Source organism: Lissotriton vulgaris, chromosome 8, assembly GCF_964263255.1.
Source record: "Lissotriton vulgaris chromosome 8, aLisVul1.2, whole genome shotgun sequence".
In the NCBI taxonomy this organism is placed as follows: domain Eukaryota; kingdom Metazoa; phylum Chordata; class Amphibia; order Caudata; family Salamandridae; genus Lissotriton; species Lissotriton vulgaris.
The window spans coordinates 1,497,394,691-1,497,417,849 of NC_141696.1; the positions used below are offsets into that span (position 1 = coordinate 1,497,394,691).

General features: G+C 46.1%; 1 protein-coding gene across 3 annotated transcripts in view; it reads left to right on the forward strand.

The window, feature by feature from the left end:
- ATP6V1A (ATPase H+ transporting V1 subunit A) overlaps window positions 1–23,159 on the forward strand; it is a 328,148-nt gene that overhangs the window by 253,125 nt on the left and 51,864 nt on the right. For all 3 annotated transcript variants that reach the window (XM_086935581.1, XM_086935582.1, XM_086935583.1), the window contains exons 9-12: window positions 2,600–2,708; window positions 3,862–3,984; window positions 8,934–9,048; window positions 13,287–13,350. In XM_086935581.1, the coding sequence (XP_086791707.1) occupies window positions 2,600–2,708; window positions 3,862–3,984; window positions 8,934–9,048; window positions 13,287–13,350 (411 nt within the window). The remainder of the gene's footprint in view (window positions 1–2,599; window positions 2,709–3,861; window positions 3,985–8,933; window positions 9,049–13,286; window positions 13,351–23,159) is intronic.

The following is a 23,159-nucleotide window of genomic DNA, read 5'->3' on the forward strand; positions in this document are numbered from 1 at the left end:
TGCAGAGTGGTGGTGAGTGCAGAGTGGTGAGTGCAAAGTGGTGAGGGCAGAGTGGTGAGGGCAGAGTGGTGAGGGCAGAGTGGTGAGGGCAGAGTGGTGAGGGCAGAGTGGTGAGGGCAGAGTGGTGAGGGCAGAGTGGTGAGGGCAGAGTGGTGAGGGCAGAGTGGTGAGGGCAGAGTGGTGAGGGCAGAGTGGTGAGGGCAGAGTGGCGAGGGCAGAGTGGCGAGGGCAGAGTGGTGGTGAGTGCAAAGTGGTGAGTGCAAAGTGGTGAGGGCAGAGTGGTGAGGGCAGAGTGGTGAGGGCAGAGTGGTGAGGGCAGAGTGGCGAGGGCAGAGTGGCGAGGGCAGAGTGGCGAGGGCAGAGTGGCGAGGGCAGAGTGGCGAGGGCAGAGTGGCGAGGGCAGAGTGGCGAGGGCAGAGTGGCGGTGAGTGCAGAGTGGTGAGGGCAGAGTGGCGAGGGCAGAGTGGCGAGGGCAGAGTGGCGAGGGCAGAGTGGTGAGTGCAAAGTGGTGAGTGCAAAGTGGTGGTGAGTGCAGAGTGGTGGTGAGTGCAGAGTGGTGGTGAGTGCAGAGTGGTGGTGAGTGCAGAGTGGTGGTGAGTGCAGAGTGGTGGTGAGTGCAGAGTGGTGGTGAGGGCAGAGTGGTGGTGAGGGCAGAGTGGTGGTGAGGGCAGAGTGGTGGTGAGTGCAAAGTGGTGAGGGCAGAGTGGTGAGGGCAGAGTGGTGAGGGCAGAGTGGTGAGGGCAGAGTGGTGAGGGCAGAGTGGTGAGGGCAGAGTGGTGAGGGCAGAGTGGTGAGGGCAGAGTGGTGAGGGCAGAGTGGTGAGGGCAGAGTGGTGAGGGCAGAGTGGTGAGGGCAGAGTGGTGAGGGCAGAGTGGCGGTGAGTGCAAAGTGGTGAGTGCAAAGTGGTGAGTGCAGAGTGGTGAGGGCAGAGTGGCGAGGGCAGAGTGGTGGCGAGGGCAGAGTGGTGGCGAGTGCAGAGTGGTGGCGAGTGCAGAGTGGTGGCGAGTGCAGAGTGGTGGTGAGTGCAGAGTGGTGGTGAGGGCAGAGTGGTGGTGAGGGCAGAGTGGTGGTGAGTGCAGAGTGGTGGTGAGTGCAGAGTGGTGGTGAGTGCAGAGTGGTGGTGAGTGCAGAGTGGTGGTGAGTGCAGAGTGGTGGTGAGTGCAGAGTGGTGGTGAGTGCAGAGTGGTGAGTGCAGAGTGGTGAGTGCAGAGTGGTGAGTGCAGAGTGGTGAGTGCAGAGTGGTGAGTGGTGCTGAGTGGTGCAGAGTGGTGAGTGGTGCAGAGTGGTGAGTGGTGCAGAGTGGTGAGTGGTGCAGAGTGGTGAGTGGTGCAGAGTGGTGAGTGGTGCAGAGTGGTGAGTGGTGCAGAGTGGTGAGTGGTGCAGAGTGGTGAGTGGTGGTGAGTGGTGCAGAGTGGTGAGTGGTGCAGAGTGGTGAGTGGTGCAGAGTGGTGAGTGCAGAGTGGTGAGTGCAGAGTGGTGAGTGGTGAGTGGTGAGTGCAGAGTGGTGAGTGCAGAGTGGTGAGTGGTGAGTGGTGAGTGGTGAGTGCAGAGTGGTGAGTGGTGAGTGCAGAGTGGTGAGTGCAGAGTGGTGGTGAGTGCAGAGTGGTGAGTGCAGAGTTTTATTTTTGATTTAAAGAAAAAAAATGTCATGAGCAATGCCAATAGCTCTACCTTTAATGATGCCGAGACCATTGCATTGCAAATGCTTGTTCTAATGTCCTGCTATTTATTGCCTCTTTTCCTGAATAGAATACACCTTGTCACTCCTGCCCTTCTCACTTCCAAAGAAATCCAGGTTATTACATTTTTTTTAGTCCATAGTGTGAGCTTGGGCACCTCCTCCAAATGCTTTTTCCCCCAACACGTCTGTGTGCGAGTCGCAACACTGTATAACGTGATTTAGTGCAGCTAACTAGGACTCTGTCCTCATGTTCTTTTATCAGCTGTACAACCTACCAGCAACTTTTCTGGATTGTCAGAGGCACCACGCGTGATTCTTTGTGTGTTTCAAGAGCGTATATTTCCACCACTGCCAGTTGTCTTTTATAGTGTATCATGTAATCAAGACGGCTGAAAGCAGAAGTCCTCGCCCTGTTCTCTCTAGGCCTTCATGTATGGGAGAAGGCAAAGAAAGGACCATAGGAACGCCACATTTTGTGAACTGTCTTTAACCTTTGCAAGAGGAAGTGACCTCAGAAGCGGACAGGAAGTGCAGTCTGAACAGCTCGTAGAGCATGAAACATCCAAAGTCAGTTGTTGAATTTTCAACCATGTTGTTTACTCCTTGATTACTGTAATACATCTACTACCCGTTTCTGGGTCCGAGTCAGTCCACAGATAAAATAGAAACATGCTTGCAAATAGTTACGACAAAGGAAGATGCAAAGAGTTTTGTTTGGAAAATCTGCTTGAGGCCTAATAGGAATAGCATATGTCCTCCTTATTCGGACTGTAGATACAGAGTAGACTTCTCTAGCAAAATAAGACTTTGCAAAATATGTATTTATTTATTCATATTAGCCTCTTCAATCTTGGTCACGTTTTGATATCATATTTAAATGCAAATATGTTGCTCAATTCACTCTAAATGTCTTTGCAGCTCACTATGGAAGTAGATGGGAAGGTGGAGAGTATCATGAAGAGAACCTCGCTTGTCGCCAACACCTCCAACATGCCTGTGGCTGCAAGAGAAGCCTCCATCTACACTGGTAATGGGAGTGAACCATTAGGGCTTCTCGTCATGTGCAGTGTCGCACTTATTTACTGGCCAAAGATTGCCTACAGGAAGGCTTGTTGATTTGTTTCCGATTGCCCTCAAAATGTTCACAGCAGTTTATTTTTTTTATATTTTTGCAAGATGGTCTCTCCCTCCATTAATAAGTAAATTTTTAATAAGTTTGTTTTATATTTGTGGTAGTACTTTTTTGTGCAAAATTATTGCACAATAAAATGTATACTTATTTTTTGGCCTTTGCTGCATGAGGCTGTTCTTCCTCACCACATCCTGATTTTGTTACATAAAAGGCAAGGGTTGAGGCAAAAAGAATGCATCCTGATTTTGACAGTTCTGTGTGGCCAATACCATACATTAGTAGTCTAAAGTGCGTCTAAAACATTCTCTGCATTCGGGGCAGTATTTTCGGTCCCTCAGACTCCCAAACAGACCCTTTCCTTGTTATGAACCGAATTCTGATTTTATGCTACCTGTTTAGGGGGTGTATGCCTACTTTTAGACTGTTGTCCACATTGTGTGCTCTTAGTCATAGTGCCTTCGCCATTGTTTGCAGTGACAAAGATCCTTCAAAACTCCTTTGGTTTTATAAAGTCTTCATGTTTTGTGTTAGTTTACTGTATCTTAGTAATGTGTGCAGTTATTACCAATTAATGCCTGCTCTGGTCAGTAATATACTCCGCTCCTATAAGATAAGTCTTTCAAATGTCTATTAAAGCTTAATGTTAAACAATCTGGTGCATGGTTGGCACCAGTATATGCTGCAGGGTGACCGGGTTCTTCACTAAACAAGTGGTGAACTCTAAAGTTGACTGGTTATCTCTGTATAAAAAAAAGTGTTACTGCAACTTTGGTTTCTTTCTCTTCCACTGATCTTCCTGGAGATCATTTGACAACAATACTGACCATGTTTGAAGGGTGGGGAACTGAGAGATTGCGTTGTGAATTCAATTATTGATTCAAGAAATGTGACAGTTATCTTGTGAAGGTGTGTAACTTGTGACAATCTTTTCTTAGCACCCATTGCTGTGAGTATTTTTTATCTTGGAATTTAAAAGTCTGAATCTAAGGTTTTTATTGAAATTCAGTGGGCTAACCAGAGAAGTAACTTTGCCTCTCCCCCTCCCCAGGAATCACGTTATCAGAGTATTTCCGTGATATGGGCTACCACGTCAGCATGATGGCCGACTCCACATCCCGATGGGCCGAAGCCTTGAGAGAAATCTCCGGTCGTCTGGCTGAAATGCCAGCTGGTGAGTCATTTCCCCTTAGTAACAGTTGATCCTGAATAGTCCTCCTACCCAAATGTGGGACTCATGACTGCATTGAAACAACAAAAACTTTGGGAGGCTCTGTGTCTAACAAGAAAGCATAATTTCAAGCATTAACTAGCCATTTGCATACCTGTTCATAAAACCCAAGTGCAGGGTTGTTTCTGTGCGTAGACCGCATATTAAGTTACATTTTGAGTTCCAGTTGGGGGCATCACTCATTACCTCATTAAACGGAGTTGTAGCTACAGTGGTCCAATAAAACATGAGTCTAAAGTTTTTACACCATTTAAAAATATTTGAAATGTACTGATCAATTGACTTCAAACCTAAATAGAAATGGTTACAGACACCTGCTAAACCTATCATTGCTACCATTTTTAGGTCTCGGCCTGCGAAAGACTGCGCATATGCGCATTCGAGCTGACGAGATTTAATGATATAGGTTATTTTTCACTAGCGAGGTTAAGCCCCGCCCCTCTTTTCCATTGGCTAGCGTCACCGTTCAAGCTAAATGGTAGCCAGCCATTGGAAAAGAGGTCCTAGTGACGTTCTTCTTTCTCTTTTAGCCCTGTCCCTTTCAGACTGGGCTCCTTGACTTACTGGTGGCGCAAAAGGTTTCTTATTTTCTGTTTCGCCCCATAAAGAAGATAAGGAACCTTTTAGAGCAGCAGTAAGCCATGTCGAGCCCGTCTGAAAAGGACGGGGCTAAAAGAGAAAAGAAAAATTATCTTTTATTTTAGTATGATCGCGGCACCCGCGCATTACTTTTAAAAAGTTACTAAGTAAAGCGCGGAATAGATGTTTAAACCTCACTGAATGAGAGACCAAATGAGCATTGCCGTTGTTGCTCTGTATGGGATTGTGCTCTGGCAGGGGCAGCCAAGGCTTTCCTGTTTTACAAAAACAAGATAATTGATTTGGGTCATAACTGTCAATCGTTTAACAACCAAAGAGGCCTGATCAGGTATTTGCCTGGAGCCGTGCAAATGGTGGCCCAAAAGAGCTCCACTGTTAGACTTATATATTTTTGCTATGGCATTTCTTCGTGTCCATGTTTGCCTGTTGTTTGTAGGCCCAGGCTGCAGAGTCTAGAGGCTGCGTTTCTGCCTGTGTAAATCGACTCTCCCTGTTGCCGAGGGCCTCTGTTCCAAAGCTGTTCCAGGGACTCTGCCTCGGCGCTGAGCGAGAGGGAGGGAGAGTGGAAGGAGGGATAGATAGAAATGCAAGGCCGCAAATAAAAAAAAAGAAGAAAGGCCGCGGTGCCCGGCGTGCTCTTCTACTGGCACCACGTCACTGGGCTCTTGCTTGGGCCGCGGCGGCCGTCCCTGTAGCACCTCTTCCTGCTCGGTTTGTCTGCTAGGCCTGGGATTTAACAAAATACATTTAATCGCAGCCTGCTTGCTCCCTGCGCACCGCCACGCCCGCCTTGGCCCTCGTGATTAGGCCGCGCCTGGCACAGGTGGGCCCTGGCATGGAGGGTCTGCCGGGCACAGGTGGGCCCGGTGCCGAAAGCGTGCAGCCTAGGCCGGGGGAGCAGGTGGCGGGCGCGAGGAGGAGGAGAGCTCCCGGGAGGAAGAGCCACCATTCCCCGGAGGGTTTGTCAGCAGGCTCAAGCCACCTCCGCTCGCGGAAGAGCCGACCCGCCGCCATTACCAGATGGGGAAGAAGGTATTGGTCGCCGTGGCTCCACAGCGCACCGACACGCACCCCGTGCACTCCAGGCGCTTCTAGTTTAATTCATTTGAACATTGTGTTATTTTCACCCGATATTGCTGACCTTGCATCCATTATAGTTGCGGGGGGGGGGGGGCACCACTGATAAGACAGACCCAACTCTTTACAGTTTGATATACATTTTTTATATATCTCTTAAATCGTTTATTTCCTCATAAAAGCTGAAAAGGGCTGGCTTTTGGTGAAGTGGTGGTAAAGGCGGTCACGAGAAATGTCAAGTCTTCATAAGCTACTGAGATTGGAGGCGAGGCCTAGATTCTTCAGTGCCCAGTGTATTGGCGTTGTATTGCTCGTCGTATGTTGGTTTCCGAAGTGCTGTGGTAGTCCGCCTCCTCTTGAAAGCTTGTAAGGGGCGGCGACGCTGCCCCTATTTAGAACGCGCCCGAGAATAGTTCCGTTTCAATGTGTTGCTTTTCCTGTCGTTGCCTTTGCTATGATCGCCGTTTATTTATTTATTGCCGGTCATGCTTCTGGTTTGATTGGACCGGCTCTTCTTTCTTACATAGGGTCATTATAGTGCCCCATGTGCATAAGGTGTATTGGTGACGTAATGCATGCCATGCACTCTCATTGACTGCATGGTATTGGCTGCTATATATCCAGTTTAGTATTGCGATACCTTTCGTAGTGAGACCAGTTAAGTTACGCTCTTTGGTATCACCATTCTTTGACACTTTGTTGTGCAGCGGTTCGTTGATGACCCTCCCCCCGACATGCGTCAATGTGCCTGTCACTCACCGCTCTTCAGATTAAACGGTGCTCTGTGCCCGTTCATTGACGTAGTGATGATCACTGGAGGGTTCGATGGCAGTGTACTAGTGCCCCTAGTTGGATGGTGCTTTCAGTATGTGTCCCACGTTGTACACCTGCTTTAGTAGCCTGTTTTTTTCTTTCTTTCATTGACTGTCTTGTCCACAGTGCCCTCTGAACTGTTGCATTTTTTTTTTGTTGATTTCTGTAATTTTTTATTGTATATAAAAAAATATATATTTACATGAAACATGCTAGGCACCAGTTTGGCTGTGTATCAACAGCTACGTTCTTATTCCACTAACCCTCTCTTGCCCATTGTGCACATTTTCAGTGTCACTGTGAGAATTGCCAAACATCCAGCTTTCCAGATTGTTGGCACAGCGTGCATGCTGTGTATCTGGTTTGATGGGACTGAGTGCCCGCCATACTCCAGATGTGAATGAGTTCTAAGCTTCTCAAAACACTCCCATTTTATGATGCCATGTATCATACAGTGTACGGCTCAACTGCATGAATTGTGAATTTTTTGCCTCCCATTCCTTTTATTATTGAACGTGCAATAAAACACTTGCTATTGCTCCGGGTAGCATTCCAACCCAACGTCCCGCCCCGTCACTCTTGACAGACACCCACCTTATAAAAATGAGGACCTGCGCCATATGACAATCCTTGCAGTGATGCCCCCCTCAGGATGCACTCCGTTCATTAAACACCATGTATTTCAGTGACATTGAGTTACCTACAAGCAACATCTTTCGGCTTCATAGATTTTCCAATATAGGTCATGACACATCTATGGTCAAAGGTTCTTCATTCCCTTTTAAGCCGAGCACTCATTTACCAAAAAAAGTGTCCTCCCCCGCACACCTCTTTGTGACATAATCTGCTAAAATGCTTTAAAATGTTTTCAGTGCGCGACAGGAAGGGCGACCTGGGAGTAGTGGGGCTTTTTTAGGTCTCTGGCGGCCTCGTGACGCAGAGTGTTTACCTCAGCACCCAGTGATGGACCCCCGGGCGCACGGTAGCAAATGAACTGTCAGTGCCTCCACGGTGCCCGAGATGCTTCTTCACAAGTACATTTTAAACTACATTGGCTCTTGGAATTATGCTCTGGGGCTCTGTATGTGTGTGTGGCTCTGTATGTGTGTGTGGCTCTGTGTGTGTGTGTGGCTCTGTGTGTGTGGCTCTGTGTGTGTGTGTGTGGCTCTGTGTGTGTGTGTGTGTGTGTGTGGCTCTGTGTGTGTGTGTGGCTCTGTGTGTAGTGAAGTAGTGTGGCTCACTGGTTAGAGGCGGCAGACCCGAGAGCAGAGGACGGCCCGGGACCAGGGTTCGATTCCCGGCGCGGCAGGTTTCTGGACCAGGGTCAGCGGACTCGATAATTCTCTCGCCTCGGTGCCCACTCTGATCAGCGATCACACTCGGCAACTCTGGGCATTAGCTTGCCTCATCTTCACTAACGGCCCCACCAGACCGCCTGGGATGCCTGGTCTCACCCTGGAGATACCCATTAAGGGACCATCTCTCAGGGAAGCCAGGAAGGGTTTCGCAGCGGTCGAAGCGCCTTGGGACCCTCCGGGTAAGTAGTGCGCTATATAAATGCCTATACATTTACATTTACATTTGTGTGTGTGTGTGTGGCTCTGTGTGTGTGTGTGTGTGTCTTTCTGTATGTGGCTGCGTGTGTAAGGCTGTGTGTGTATGGCTGTATGTGTGTGTGTGTGTGTGTGTGTGTGTGGGTGCAAATGCAATTGGTCTCGTATTTGTGAGAGATTAAGCTATTGGGATTGTAAATGAATATGCCATTTATTTATCTGTTTTCAAAACCAACACATAAATATAAATCTTGTCATTTACAATGCCAAAAGCTCTAACTTTTGCAAAGGCGAGACCGCTGCATTGTAAATGCTTGTTTCTATTTACTCCACTGCCACAAGTTGGGTGGTGTTCAACTTTTTCCCTAATTTACCCCCATTGTGGGCCTCATTGCTTATCCCAAGACACCTTTTGTCACTATGCTTTCACTAAGGGATGGTGTCTGGAGTCTTTACCAAGACCCACATGGCTATCATGAGTGCCGCTCGATAAATTATTTAAATTACTGTATGGCTAAAGCTTAAGTTGGAAGATTAGAATGAAGTATACATAATGTAACATGAAAGATAATTTGACATTAAAGTGCAAGGACTCGCAACCACTGTTATAGAATTATGGCATTCTATGGATGTAAAACTCTCTAATACATGTAGGTAAGTCGCTAAAAGTTAACAATAAGTTCAGAGGAGGAACTAGAGGACAGGCGCATGGGGAAGATGCTAAAGGTTCTACTATTCCTGAATTTTGTCTGTCAAAGAGCGTTAATGTTCAGAGTTTATTCTGTTTTCTAATTTAGTATTTCAGAATTGGCCTAATTACCTTATGCTTAAATTTCAATTTGTTCTTAGACAGCGGCTATCCAGCATACCTCGGAGCCCGTCTTGCCTCCTTCTATGAGCGAGCTGGGCGAGTGAAATGTTTGGGGAATCCTGAGAGGGAAGGCAGTGTCAGCATCGTTGGAGCGTAAGTGTTGAAAGGTTCCCACCTGCTATTCTTTTAACCTTTTTAATGGTCCGTTCTTTACCCTTCCAGTTGCTCTAAATGGACGAAGAGCACTTTTTAGAGTGTTGATGTTACATTTCGGATGTTTGTTTCACTAAGATCTAAGTAGCCTACTGGTCGAATCATTTTGTACTACTAAATTATTTAGATCTTAAGTATGGCATAACATAGGTGATAAACATGTATGTTAACACAATTACTGTACATTATCCTGTTTGCACGTTTTTTAAGGTTTATGGTAAAACTGTTATATGTCATGTAGATTTATTGCATCAGCGACAAGTCAAAACATGTCTTAATCCTAGTTCTAATTTATTCTTGCAAAACACAAAATGGGGATTTGAAGCCCAGCAATGAAGTTGCGCCTGCTTCATGGGTTTCCTTTTTAATTGCTCGCTCAATTCAAAACGTAAGCACCCTCAAATCTGGTTTTAAGACATGGTAGATGTGGCTGAGTTGAGACGTGTTTTTTAACAGATATTGGGTGCAGCTGAGGAGGGATGCCTAATGCATTCTGGTAGTTGTAGTCTTCGAACTTACTTAAAACATGGAGAAGTATCATAATAGGATGTTTATTAAAGGAAATCCCAGGACTGTGGGACAGGGCCCCAGCGACATAGATGCATCTGTTGCCCTAGTTGCAAATGTTTGCATGAAACTCTGCACCCTCTCAGCCAATCACTGAGTTTTGGGGACCAGATGAAGCAAAGTACAGTGTGAATTCGATCATCTTAGTTTAAAATACAGTGAACCCCTTCTGTTTGTACTCACGACTGTAAGGCTAATTGTTTTTTCTTCTGCGTAACCTCATGTGTCTGATGCTTCTCGGGGTCACCTGGGGCCTTGTGTTTCCTGCAGAAGGCATGGCCAAGCCCTTCTTTAATCCGCATTATAGCGCACTATCCAAATTAGGGCTCAGTCAGAAGTCCGAAAGACTGATCGATTTAAAAGCTTCTTCTGCTTCACCACCAGCTTCATGATAGAGAATCTATTGACATTTATTCTACTCCGATTAATGTCTCTTGTCCCTGCTGTGGGAAGCGTAGGAAGGCACAAGGCTAACGCTTTTTCGCGACTATCTATAAATTGAGTCCCCGTCTCTTTTTTTGCTATAACCTTCCTTATGAGGTTTTTTGGCTTCGCATTTCGTGGTTAGTAATTTGTGCATTCTGTCTTTCAAAGGCCATCCTTATTATCTAACTAGTGCAGTGCTGTCCTTTTAAATTCTTTATTGATTTTCTCCTAGTGAGGAAAGGTACAGGACAGGCTTTGGGAGGGAAACCTCCATGGCTACGAAGCACAGAGGGCTAATACCCACCATAACACAAAACAGCGACACATTACCACGCTGGATGCATCTGTGACTTTCTTGGAGGTACACTTACGTATTTAAGTTTGGCGCTGTGGAGTTCTGTGAACTCTTCCTTCTCACGTTATATGATATGGTAGGCCAAAATCAGCGCACTTTCCTCCCACCCTGTGGTCATTCTCACATTGGTAGCCTTTAGTTACCCTGCTTCCACCGTTTCCCCAAACGACACCTTTTAATGTCATTCAGTCTGCATCTACCGACATTGCACTTTTGCCTGCTCCAGCAACCTCATCCCTTAACTGCTGAGGATTTTCCACCCCAGGGCTGAGGTTTTTTTGCGATTTGTCTTACTTTGCTCTTACACTTTAATAACGTTTTTTCCACATAACCTAGCCAAATTTGCTTCATGTTTTTTTTAAACAAAATCCTGGGGATCTAATGGTACCCAGGCTTTGTGGATTTCCCTGGAGGAGACCAAGATAATAGCCAAAGTATACCTACATTTTTGTAATTGTTTTGTTTTTTTGGAAAAAAGTGTTGCGCAAGAAAGCATATTTTTTTCTAAAAATGCCACCCACTAAAAGTTTTCTGTGTTTGGGCCACGATCTTCCCAGCTTTCAGAAAAGGGCACAGCTCTGTCAAAATATTTGATACAACACTGAGCAAGGGGTCGTTTATGTAAATACCTCAAAACTGTTGAAATATTCAAAATGAGTAGGAAAATAAACACCATTTGTGACACCATTTTCATCTGAAGCTTCTTGTCACAATGGCTGATTTACAGAGCAGTTTACTATTGCGTCTGACAGACGCTTTTTCTCGCAGTGATATATAGGGTTTGTAGGTTCCCCAAAAACACATGCTACCCAGAGCCGATACAGAGCCGAACCTTACTATAATCTTTCATTCTGTACTGACTACACAGAAGTTCATAAGGTAAAATATAAAGAATGAAGGAAACTTATATATTTCAGAAATGTACACAAAATACTGAGTGTAGGAACAGTGGTCATTCCTACACCTCTAAATATGCGGTTACTCATACTATCATGTGATTCAGAGGGTATTTTGCAAAATGTTTTCTTTCTTGCAATCTAGCTTACATTTGGAAGGTGCAAATTCAGAACAATCCGATTGGTAATAACAAGTGTTCTACTATTCTGTATTCCGCACATTTCTCAATAAACAGTACCTCTCTTGTGTGGGTAAGGCCTACTGCCCGCAACAGGAAACGTCCCAAAATGCAACATGGACATGTCAAATTTTCCACTCAAAACCAACTATTCTTTTACCAATATGGTTATTTGCAGATTGGGGCCCCTAGCTCTGCCACAACTCGGGCAAACCTACCATATTCGGACATTTAAGAAAACATCACACCTGGGGGTATCCAGGGTGCAGTGACTTGTGGTGTTCTAACTAGGTTTTCTTTCCCAGAAGCCCTTACAAACATCCGCTTACAAAAACATTTTCACCACATTTCTGTGAGGGGAAAGTCTTGGAAATTGCTAGGATGCACAACATTCCTGCCACCAGCTTTGCCCCATGTCTCCCATCTCAATCTGTGCTCATGGGAGGTGGGGTTAGATATGCCTCAAGCATTAATGAAGTAAAAGTGTAATGTGCAGATTGACTCCTTACACTTTGTGTGATGATGTCACTGCATCATGTGTGCTGGTTGAAATCACAAACAAACAACTAAAGAGTAGCCTTGGGCTGTTGGGAAAGCTCTTCTGGGGCAGCCCAACATGGAAATAAAAAAAGGTAATCCCTCTGGTGCAAAAACCAAAGGTTCCTTTGCAACCCTCCCCAGTGTCTGCCAGTGGCTGACAGACGCACTGGGGAGGGAGTGCAGGCGTTGGCTAGATGCCAACGCCCACAGTAAAGTGGGTAAGGTCCTTTCCTTTCTCAAAGAGTGTCCTCCCTTTGTTCTCAAATAAACCAATCGTAAGGTTTGATCTACAGCAACATACCAGGATGACGCGCTGAAGACAGCTTACTGTCTTTCGACGCTGGTTTGTGGTTGTGGGTTGCTCAAACTGATGATCCATATTTAGTTAGTGGGTGCCACATTGGTTTGCATTGATGAACTGGGGGGGCTACGACCTGCAGGTTTAATCCATCCTCCAGTAGGTATGATTAAAAAGTGGGAAGGAAAGTAAAAAGTATAGGTTACAATGCTCCTTCCTTTCTATAGGTCTACATGTTTCAAGCCAATCCCTGTGACTTTTCTCAAGGATCTAACTCCAGGTGTAGTTTTGGCACCTATGTGGTGTACTGCTTGGCATCAGAAATAGGGCAAAACCTTTGCATCAAAGTTCCATCGGCAGCAAGGCGAACCTGTAGTCATACTTGCATCAAGGTGTTCCCTCGGCCAATTCACCTAGAGGAACTGCACCAGGGTCTGCATATTCTCTCCTCACCTCTTTTTGATCATACCGCCTGGAGGACGGATTAAAGTATCACCTAACAGGTAGGTATTTTTAACCTTCCACCATACACAAAAAAATACCCTCCTTCTCCTATTCTTCTCATCATTAATGTCATTCCATTCAGTGCTCCCGCATAAACCGCAGGTCGTAGCACTCCCCCTTCTGCAGCTGAACAGGACGAACACTATGATGAAGCATGCCACCAAGGGGCAACCCTGGTGGGTGAAGGTTATATAAGAAAGCCTAGCGCTTTCTCACTGCCCCGCAGGGGGTTAGCGCACTTAGAATGAAGGTATCCTTAGAAAAATGGCCATCATGGTAAGCTGGAAGCCACATCCTCTCCCCCTGCCTTTTTATACTTTATTGACAGAATCAAATGTGCAGGCAGATTTATTTTAAACAATTTTAGTGTTCGATTTAATATGAATTTTTAGTTTTGTGTTTTTTCTCCACAGTGTATCACCCCCTGGTGGAGATTTCTCCGATCCAGTCACATCTGCTACATTGGGCATTGTTCAGGTATGAATTGAAGCAACATATATCCGAATTGTCTTCCTTCCTTGATTATTCCACTTTCTTTTTCCATTTGATCCCAATGATGTCTATCCACTCAAAGCACTATGATTGTAGTAAGAAGTAGGAGGCGAAGATTTAAGTTGGCAGCACTCAAGTGGGAGTTCTGGGCAGAGTTACTTTACGCACACTTGCATAAACAAATTATCCTTAAGTGAGAGCACTTGGTAGAGTGGTTCATTGATGCACATGCTTACACATAAACTTACATGCACCCCAAAAGCTGTTCTAAATGTAGTGCTGTGTAAGGCTTGGCTTCACAGCAGAGCTGTACGGAAGCCTTTTGTGTACAATATAATAATAATAATAATACAGAGTTTTATAAAGCGCGATCAGCTACCTCACGAGGAGGTGTCCCGGCGCTGTAAGAACAGTATTATGACCGTAGAAAGCTGGAGAGGGTGGCATCTAGCGTGGCTGGGCAAACAGCCAGGTTTTCAGCAAAAGCTTGAAGCAGACTTCGGTTGGGGCATGTTGGAGAGCAGGGGGCAGCGCGTTCCATAATGTCGCCACATTGGCCGAGAAAGTTGGTCGACCTAGCCGGGCTCTTTTTGCTCTAGGGACTGCAATACGAACGCAGTTGTTGGATCAGAGGGAGCGGGCTTGAATGTACCTTCTCTCGCAGCCGCATTTTGGACCAGTTGCAGTTGCTGTATAAGGTACTTTGGTAAGCCCATATACAAACCGTTGGCGTAATCCAGCCTAGATGTAACTGTGGCGTGGATTACAATTTTACGGCAGCTAGCTGGCATCGCAGCATGGCATCGCAGCGCCTGCATTAATCTATTGTTTTGTGCCTCGCATTGCTCATATTTTGTAACTGTGCCACCTCCAGTGCTCTGACATCGTAGCGCCTGCATCTTAAGTTTGTGCCTCGCATTGCTTTCAGTTTCACTGGCCATTCCTACCTGGTTAGTCTGCTACTCTGCTAGCAGCCATTTGCTTCATCACGTTTGTTGTGGCGCCTCCCTGCTCGGACATACACCCCGCCCTCGGCCTCCCAGCTGTCCCTCCCCCGCCCCCTCCCCCTCCACCTTCCATTTAAGACTGATGTCCCAACGCGCAGCTTCCACACGCTACGGCCTCGCCGAAGGTGCGCCAAAGGTAAGCCCGTCTACGCCCGTCCGCGCCTGGCCCGCGCCCAGCGCCCTACCCCCTGCCCCTCGCGCTGCCCAGCCCTCCCGCATTACCTACGATGCCGCCACCCTCCTAGCCCTTAACCCCGGTCGCGCCCCCAACTGCGTCCAAGCCTCCCTGGACACACTCATGGACCCTTCTCTTGCTACTCCTGCAAATTCAGCGGCACCGACAACATCTCCGCTACGACCACACCACTGACTCCCGACCCCAACTACCTACAATGCATCCTTCTCAACACCCGATCAGTCCACAGGCACGCCATTGACCTATGGAATCTACTAGACACCATTTCTCCAGACATCGCCTTCCTAACGGAAACATGAATGAATGCTTCCTCCGCACCAGACATCACCATTGCCATCCCTGAAGACTATAAGATCACTCGCAAAGACCGTACCAGCCACACAGGAGGAGGAATCGCTATCGTCCATAAGAAATCAATCCGCATCTCAACCAGCTCTGACGCCAACCTCGCCAACTCCGAACACCTTCACTTCCAGATCCACATCGACCCCAAAACCACACTCAGAGGCACCCTCCTCTACAGACCACCAGGACCCCGCGCAAAATTCAGTGAAGACATCACGGACTTCATCACTCCACACGCGCTCCCCTCCAAAGATTACATCCTTCTGGGAGACCTCAACTTTCACCTTGAAAAGATCAACGACGGCAACACCACCACCCTCCTGGACAACCTCGCCAACCTCGGACTTAAACAACTGGTCACTTCCCCCACCCACATCGCAGGTCACACACTCAACCCCATCTTCACCTCCAGCAATCATGTCTCCTTCAGCCACACTACGGATCTCCTCTGGACTGACCACAGCTGCGTTCACTTCACCTACAACAAGCCCAAACCCACCAACCACCTCCAACCTACTCTGCAAAGAAACTGGAACAAAATCACCACCGACCAGATCTCCTCATTGCTCCTTCTAAACACCCCAGCCCCCTCCTCGGACCCAAACCTAGCCGCCGCCAACTTCACCCTATGGTTATCCAACACCGCCGACACCTTAGCACCACTGAAAAAACGTCAAAGCAAACCTGGCAACAAGAAGGCCTCATGGTTCAACGATGATCTTAAGAAGTCCAAGAAACTCTGCCGCACCCTTGAAAAAGCGTGGAAAAAAGACCCAACCACCAGCACCAAGGACGCCTTCAAAAACGCCACCCGCACTCACCACCAACTGATCCGAAAGGCCAAGAAAACAGCATTCAAGGATCGACTTGACAACAACGCCCACAACAGCAAGGAACTTTTCAACATCGTCAAGGAGTTTCCAATCCCTCGGCCAACTCCAACGACATCACCCCCTCTCAAGCCCTCTGCGACTCCCTAGCCTCATTCTTCCACAACAAGATTGCAGACATCCACAACAGCTTCGACAACCAACCCGGAGCCCAACCCACCCAACCACATGCTGAAACACTCTCCCCCCGCGAACACCCTTAACGACTGGAACCAAATCTCCACTGAGGACACCATCCGCCTGATGAACTCCATCCACTCAGGATCCCCCACAGACCCATGCCCTCACCACATCTTCAACAAAGCAGACTCCGTCATAGCACCGCACCTCAGAGACGTCATCAACTGCTCCTTCAACTCCGCCACCTTTCCGGAAAACTGGAAACACGCTGAACTCACCGCCCTTCTGAAAAAACCCACAGCGGACCCCACCGAACTCAAAAATTACCGCCCCATCTCGCTCCTTCCATTCCCGGCCAAAGTAATCGAGAAAGCTGTCAACAACCAGCTCGCCGCTTTCCTCGAAGCCAACAAATCCCTCGACTCCTCACAATCTGGCTTCCGAGCAAAACACAGCACTGAGACCGCCCTCATCGCAGCAACAGACGACATTCGAACTCTACTGGACAATGGAGACACAGTCGCCCTCATCCTCCTCGACCTCTCTGCAGCATTCGACACAGTCTGCCACAGCACCCTTTTACAACGCCTCAGCAACATCGGAATACATGGAAAAGCACTTGAATGGATCACCTCGTTCCTCACCGGAAGAACCCAGAGAGTCCGCCTTCCACCATTCAAGTCCGAGGCCACCGAAGTCATCTGTGGCGTACCACAAGGATCCTCTCTCAGCCCCACCCTCTTCAACGTATACATGAGCCCCCTCGCGACCATCGCCCGCCAACACAACCTCAACATCATCTCTTACGCGGATGACACTCAACTGATCCTTTCTCTCACCAAGGACCCCAGCACCGCCAAAACTAACCTACACGAAGGAATGAAAGAAGTTGCTGAATGGATGAAACACAGCCGTCTGAAACTGAACTCAGATAAAACAGAAGTCCTCATCCTAGGTACATCCCCCTCTGCATGGGACGACTCTTGGTGGCCGGAAGCCCTTGGAAAAGCACCCATCCCGACAGACCACGCACGGAACCTAGGCGTTATCCTGGATTCTTCACTTTCAATGAACAGACAAGTCAGCGCCGTATCCTCATCCTGCTTAAACATTCTTCGCATGCTCAAAAAAACATTTCGCTGGATCCCCACCGAAACCAGGAAAACAGTCACCCATGTTCTGGTCACGAGCCGCCTGGACTACGGAAACACCCTCTACGCAGGCACTACCGCTAAACTCCAAAAGAAACTCCAACGAATCCAAAACGCCTCAGCCAGAATCATATTAGACATCCCACGCAACGAACACATCTCTGGTCACCTGAAAGACCTCCACTGGCTACCCGTCAATAAGAGAATCACTTTCCGACTGCTAACCCACGCACACAAATCACTCTACGACATCGGACCAGAATGCCTCAACTCAAGACTGTCCTTCTACACCCCCTCCCGCCAACTACGCTCCTCCAGCCAAGCCCTCGCCACTGTACCTCGCATCAACAAGACCACCATGGGAGGCAGATCCTTCTCTTACCTGGCTGCTAAAACATGGAACTCACTCCCCACTCACCTTCGCCTCACCCAGAACCACCTAGCCTTCAGAAAGCAACTTAAAACGTGGATATTTGACAAGTAATCCTCCTCCCCCTCCTTAGCGCCTTGAGACCCTCTGGGTATGTAGTGCGCTATATAAATTCTTTGACTTGACTTGACTTGACTTGGTAGAAGTCGAAGAATCTTGCGAAGATTCCTCAACTTGCTCACGCAGCAGCCAGCAACTTGCTGGATGTGTGATACAAAGGACATCTTGGCATCCCAGCGTACCCCTAGATTTTTTGCTGAATGGCTAGGCGAGGGAGCTTGTCCCATCTCTGCCGGCCACCACAGATCGGATGGTGGAGGGGGACCTTGCCATATACAGCGGGTCAGCCCTCATAAGCCATTGCTTTTGGACTTTGTCAATCCCATCTTGGATTAGCCAAGAGTATTATTCATCTGCCACCTCATGCTGTTAAGCTACTTGGTATATCAATGCGCCTCCATTGCAATGCATGAGGGCCCATTTCACATCTGAAAACTATACTAGTACATCACACTTTTGTCACATTGAAACCTTTATCTCACTTCTGAACTTTAAACACAAAGTTATCTTTTTATTTTTAACAACTGCAGGCTTATTTTAATGCTTTTGTCCAGATGGTAGTGCAAAGGAGACCTTAATATGGCCATCATATTGGGGTGTCCCTTACAGCGGATGAGCCTAGGCCCAAAGATAGCCCGATAGTTTAGTGACAACAACAACATAAGCTTCAATCTCTCAAAACTTTAGGTGGCCATGTTGAGGTAGGCAATCTTGATCTCAAAATCCTACAACATTTGGGCTGATGTGCCTTACTATCTTAAGCTGCACACACAGCACCAATATGATCATTATCCTGGACGCACATGGTTTTGTTGTGTTATACCTGAAAGTCTATAAACATCTACGTCAAAAATATTTTGAATGTCAATTTCTTAAAAACAGCTTGCAAGAGATGTTTTGGTACAATTGTCAACATTTTGTGAGGCTGACCAAAGTCTCATTATAGTGCATAACCTATTTCTTTCAGAAGAGCATCAAAATAATCTGTTGACCAAATATAAGACTTAGCCCTAAAAAAATGTCAGAGTTACCTTTACCATTTCTGATATGGTTGGGTTTGGTTTTCTTGGAAACGGGAACAGAGTCATTAGTATAGCAAAATCCCAGAAAAGAGCAACTCTTCTGATCACCGTTCCACTGGAAATTGTCAGTAAGCTTAATACGATAGATTTTCGATTTTAGACTTAACTGCATTTTTCAGCCCATCTCCACTCCCAAAAGGTCTAGAATATGTTCGCACTTGTGCAGGTGAAAAAGCGACCGTAGCAAGTGCTGTTCTTGCATATATAGGTAGAGAACAGAATTGTGCGCTCATAAGCCCACCTATCTGAAATATGCATCGCTAAGAGTAGATACAGGTGCACACTCTTGAATTGAAAGGTTATGATTTACAGAGGTTTATTGTGTCCATGAATACGAGTAAATGTTACTCAGGTTTTCTGCTTTCTCATTTGTAACCATTGTTTCTCCAGCATTGTTTCTTTCATAGAGTCACATCCTTGAATCATTCCACGTAATTGAAGTGGGAGTCCCTCTGTAACTTTAACATATCTGTCCAAGGTACTGCCAGCCTGGCTATGCCCAAACAGTGACATTATTAACACATTCCCTTCCTTGTATAAAGTCCAAAGAGATGAATGTTCTTTTCCTCACCCTTCACCCGAGGTCATCATGACTCAGATTTCTACCGCACGTTGTGTGGAAGGGAGTTTAACAGCTTTTCTCTCACTTAGATCTACAGTTTATCTCTGCTATTTCCTTTAAAAACCCTTTCTTAGATGGAGTGTAGATTTTTATCCACCACCATTTGTCTAAGGGTAGACAACTAGAAAAAACTGACAAAATGGAAAAACAAATGCAGCTGTGTTCAAGGCTTGTGATTTCTGTGAAAAAATTAGTTTACACTCATGATCAGCACAAAAGGTGTATTTTCACATATATCCAGCCCATAAACCTAAGGGATGCACTATTTGCAGATAACTTTTAGCAAATGTTTTCAGCAACAGATTGAAGACTCTTGAGATGGCTTCAAAAGACCAAAGCTGCTGCACACCCCTTCTCAGGGTCATAATCTGGAACCAGCTCCTATAGATCTGAAGAGGAAAAATCCGCTAAAAGGAAGCCATACACTCCTCCGGTTTCGACAGCCAAGACATACCTTCTGATGAGCCATAAAAAGGGACTGAAAAACGCTGAAAAACAGTCTTCTCCTTAGAGGAAGCCCAAAAAGAGGCATTCACCTATGTCCATGCCACTTCCTTCCTCTCCTCTGGTCAGAATACCATAGCATCAACAGCTCCACCTCAAACACAGTCAACAAACCTTCGTCAAGCCAAAGGTTCAACAGCTGACCCATCAATGAGACCGTTGACAGCCGACCATCAATGAGACATTCACCCACTAATGCAACAATGAGACCGTCAAAAGTAACGTGTCCACGAAGCCACTGTCAACAGCATCACCTTCGAAAACTCTTTCCTCACAGAAAAAGCCACCTACAAGGTTTCAAAGCAAATTCAAGGGAGCACTATATTAACACTTGAAGCACACCTCTCGAAGCAAAAGCCTGATCGACATTACTCACTAAGACCGAGTAAGAGCTTTTACTCTATTGGATCACATCTGACTGGAGGAAGTTCAACTGATTCAGACCACAGTTGCAGGAGTGGTTCCTAGATTGGGTAATAATTATAAGGTTCCCCAAAAAGTTGTGGTTCTTAGATTGGACAAGAAATATAAGGTTCCTGAAAATTCACCAGCCTGTCTCCTAGGATACCCAAAACTGCACTCAGTCGTAATGCTCGCTGCTCAACGTCCATCGCAAAATCTAATGATTCCCTGTTCTGCACCACCAGGTAGGGAAGGAAGCTGAAAGGATATGTCAGAAAAAAAGATTCTCAACAATGGCGGCAGTGTCCATTGGAGCTACCATTTGAATGCAACAGTAGGAAGCTATGATCTCCAAGTGTGGTTAGATATTGCTACATACCTGGATATGTTGCCAGAAGACAAACCAGTAGGAAGTCAAGGTTGTACTTTAAGAAAGTGAAAGTTACTGGAGTGCTCATCGAATCTGCTATGGATCTAGCAAATATGTGGTTTCATCAACTAGCTGTAGTACTCTGTAGGCAGGAGTAGATAAAAGCCATTTCAGTTTGGCCAGAAGTCAAAAAAAATCATTGACATAATGTTTGATGCCGATTGGAAAATATGACGACAATTTAAAATATTAAAATGGGTATTCATACAGCCAAAACTTTAGGGACATCGCAGCAACTTCGGCCACAATCCTTTAGTTGCAGAGGAAGACAATAACCATATTGTGGGTCATACCAGCCATACCAATACCAATCATGCCAACCCCACAGAATTGGTAAGACTACTCCAATCAGCAACACCACTGTATTGACAGTCCCACTCCCAGCCCTACGGTAGAGCCTTGTTCTAGTGGTGAGCAAAAAATCACCATGGACATATGGGTATTAGATGTCATCCATTGTGGCAGTATGCAAGTTGGAATACATCCTGCATCCGCCCCTAACACCTCTGCCAATAGTCAAACTTAAGCACTTAAGTTTGTTGAACGCATAGATCTGCCGCGTGCTACAGAAGGAAACCATAGAACCAGTCCTGAAACATAAAAAAGTTGGGTTCTGTTCTAAGGACTTTCGCATAAGGAAGAGAACTTCAAAAGAATGGAAGCCCAATCTGGATCGAAGACTGATTAACCAGTTTCTAAGGAAACAGTTGTTCAGAATGGTAACACTTAAAGAGGTCCTACATTGAAGAGTGAATGCTTGGCATCTCTAGATATCAAGGATGCATATTTCCACACACGTATCCACTGAAAACACAGCAAGTTCCCATGACTCGAGGTAGCCAGTCACCACTATCAGTTTGGTGTAGTACTTTTTACACTTCGCTCAACTTCCATAATATTTACAAAATGCATGGCTCCAGTGGTAGCTTATCTCAGATGTCTAGGGTATCAGGTCTGTCCATAACTAGAAGACTGGATGGTTAAATTCTCACCTATACCACCTACAAGACATATGATTACAGCCTGCATCAATCTTTTCAAAACTTTAGGACTTAAGCTAAACCGAAAGCAAATCCTACCTAATACCATACGAAAGTTTAACATTTTTAGAAGCCGTCATAGATACATGGAGAACAATTGCATATACAACAATAGATAGAGACAATTCACTCTCAGTATTGAAGCAATCAGATTTTTGTTTATTAAAACGCCTTCTAGGCATGATGTCACCATGCACGGTCCTGATAACTTTTTGCTGCCTCCACATGCTTCCCATTCAGGAGGAATTGGGACAGTTAATGGCCTCAGGTGTCTGGATCTTTCAAATACACTATAATTGTGACAAACTCGTTTAAACAAGCAATTTCATGGTGGACATCACCAAGGGATAGGAGACCTAGGAGCATACGTTTCTTCTGCCGCAGTCCCACTTGCAATGGATACATCAATGAATGGTTGTGTTGCCCATCTTCAGAGGGGTCTATGGTCTCACAAGAACAACACCCTCAAATGATGTGCTGTAAAAAGGGCCCTACAGTCATTTCCACCAAGTATACAGTACTCTGTGGTGTTCATCCAAATAGACACAACTACAATGTTTTATATCAGCAAACAGGGAGGAAAACACATGCATATACTGTCACTAGAGTCACATGGCATTGGGCAGTTCATCACCACTTTGGACAAGCTGCAGAACACCTCCTGTGGATACAGAAAGACCCAAGCAGACTACTTCAGCAGAACCCAGGACAACTGTCATGAACGGGAACTGAAAGACAAAATCATGAACAAAGTGGTCAATGCATGGGGAAAACCAAATATAGATATTTTGTCACGCACAGCAAGAAATGCGCTTCGACGCCAGCAGGCATCTCCAGTCAAAGTCATTGAAGAATAAATACCCTGTCAGTATGATGGTGCAAAATGTTTGTTTACACTTTTTCGCCAGTTCTTCTACTGCCCAAAGCACAACAAAGAGCTAGCCCTGCAGGTTAATTTTCATAGCTCCCACCGGTCCATAACTATTCTAGTTTATGGACTTTCTACCTCCTGAGGAACTATTCATGTTAGGAATTTATATCTGGATTGTGTGTCTTCTCTTGACAGCAGCACAATTCCTGGAAGAAGGTAGGAACTCCAATTCACCTGTTATCCGTGACCTAGAGTGTGCTGTACTTTTGGAGAACACAGGTGAAACTTCTGAAAACTATAGGAACCAGAGAATTATGAAATTACATTTATTAACTTCAGTTACATGTATTCTTAATTCCTTGCCTTAGAATACTCTGGCTCCCAGGAGTTACCATATTGCACTGTATTGAATCAGCTACAGTAAAGGTTTGGAAGAAAGAAATGAATCGCACCATGCAGCACTACAACTCTAGCAAGGTGAAAAAATCTCTTCCCCGGGTTAGCAGATCTTCATTAGTCATTCCGATGGCTCAGCCCAGGGTGTCTTGCATGCATGTTATAGCTGACCCTTAGAGCTCTCAGGAATCTGCAAGTGGTCTTCGAAAATCCTTCAGAATCAAATTTGCCAAGCTTAGTAACGTTAA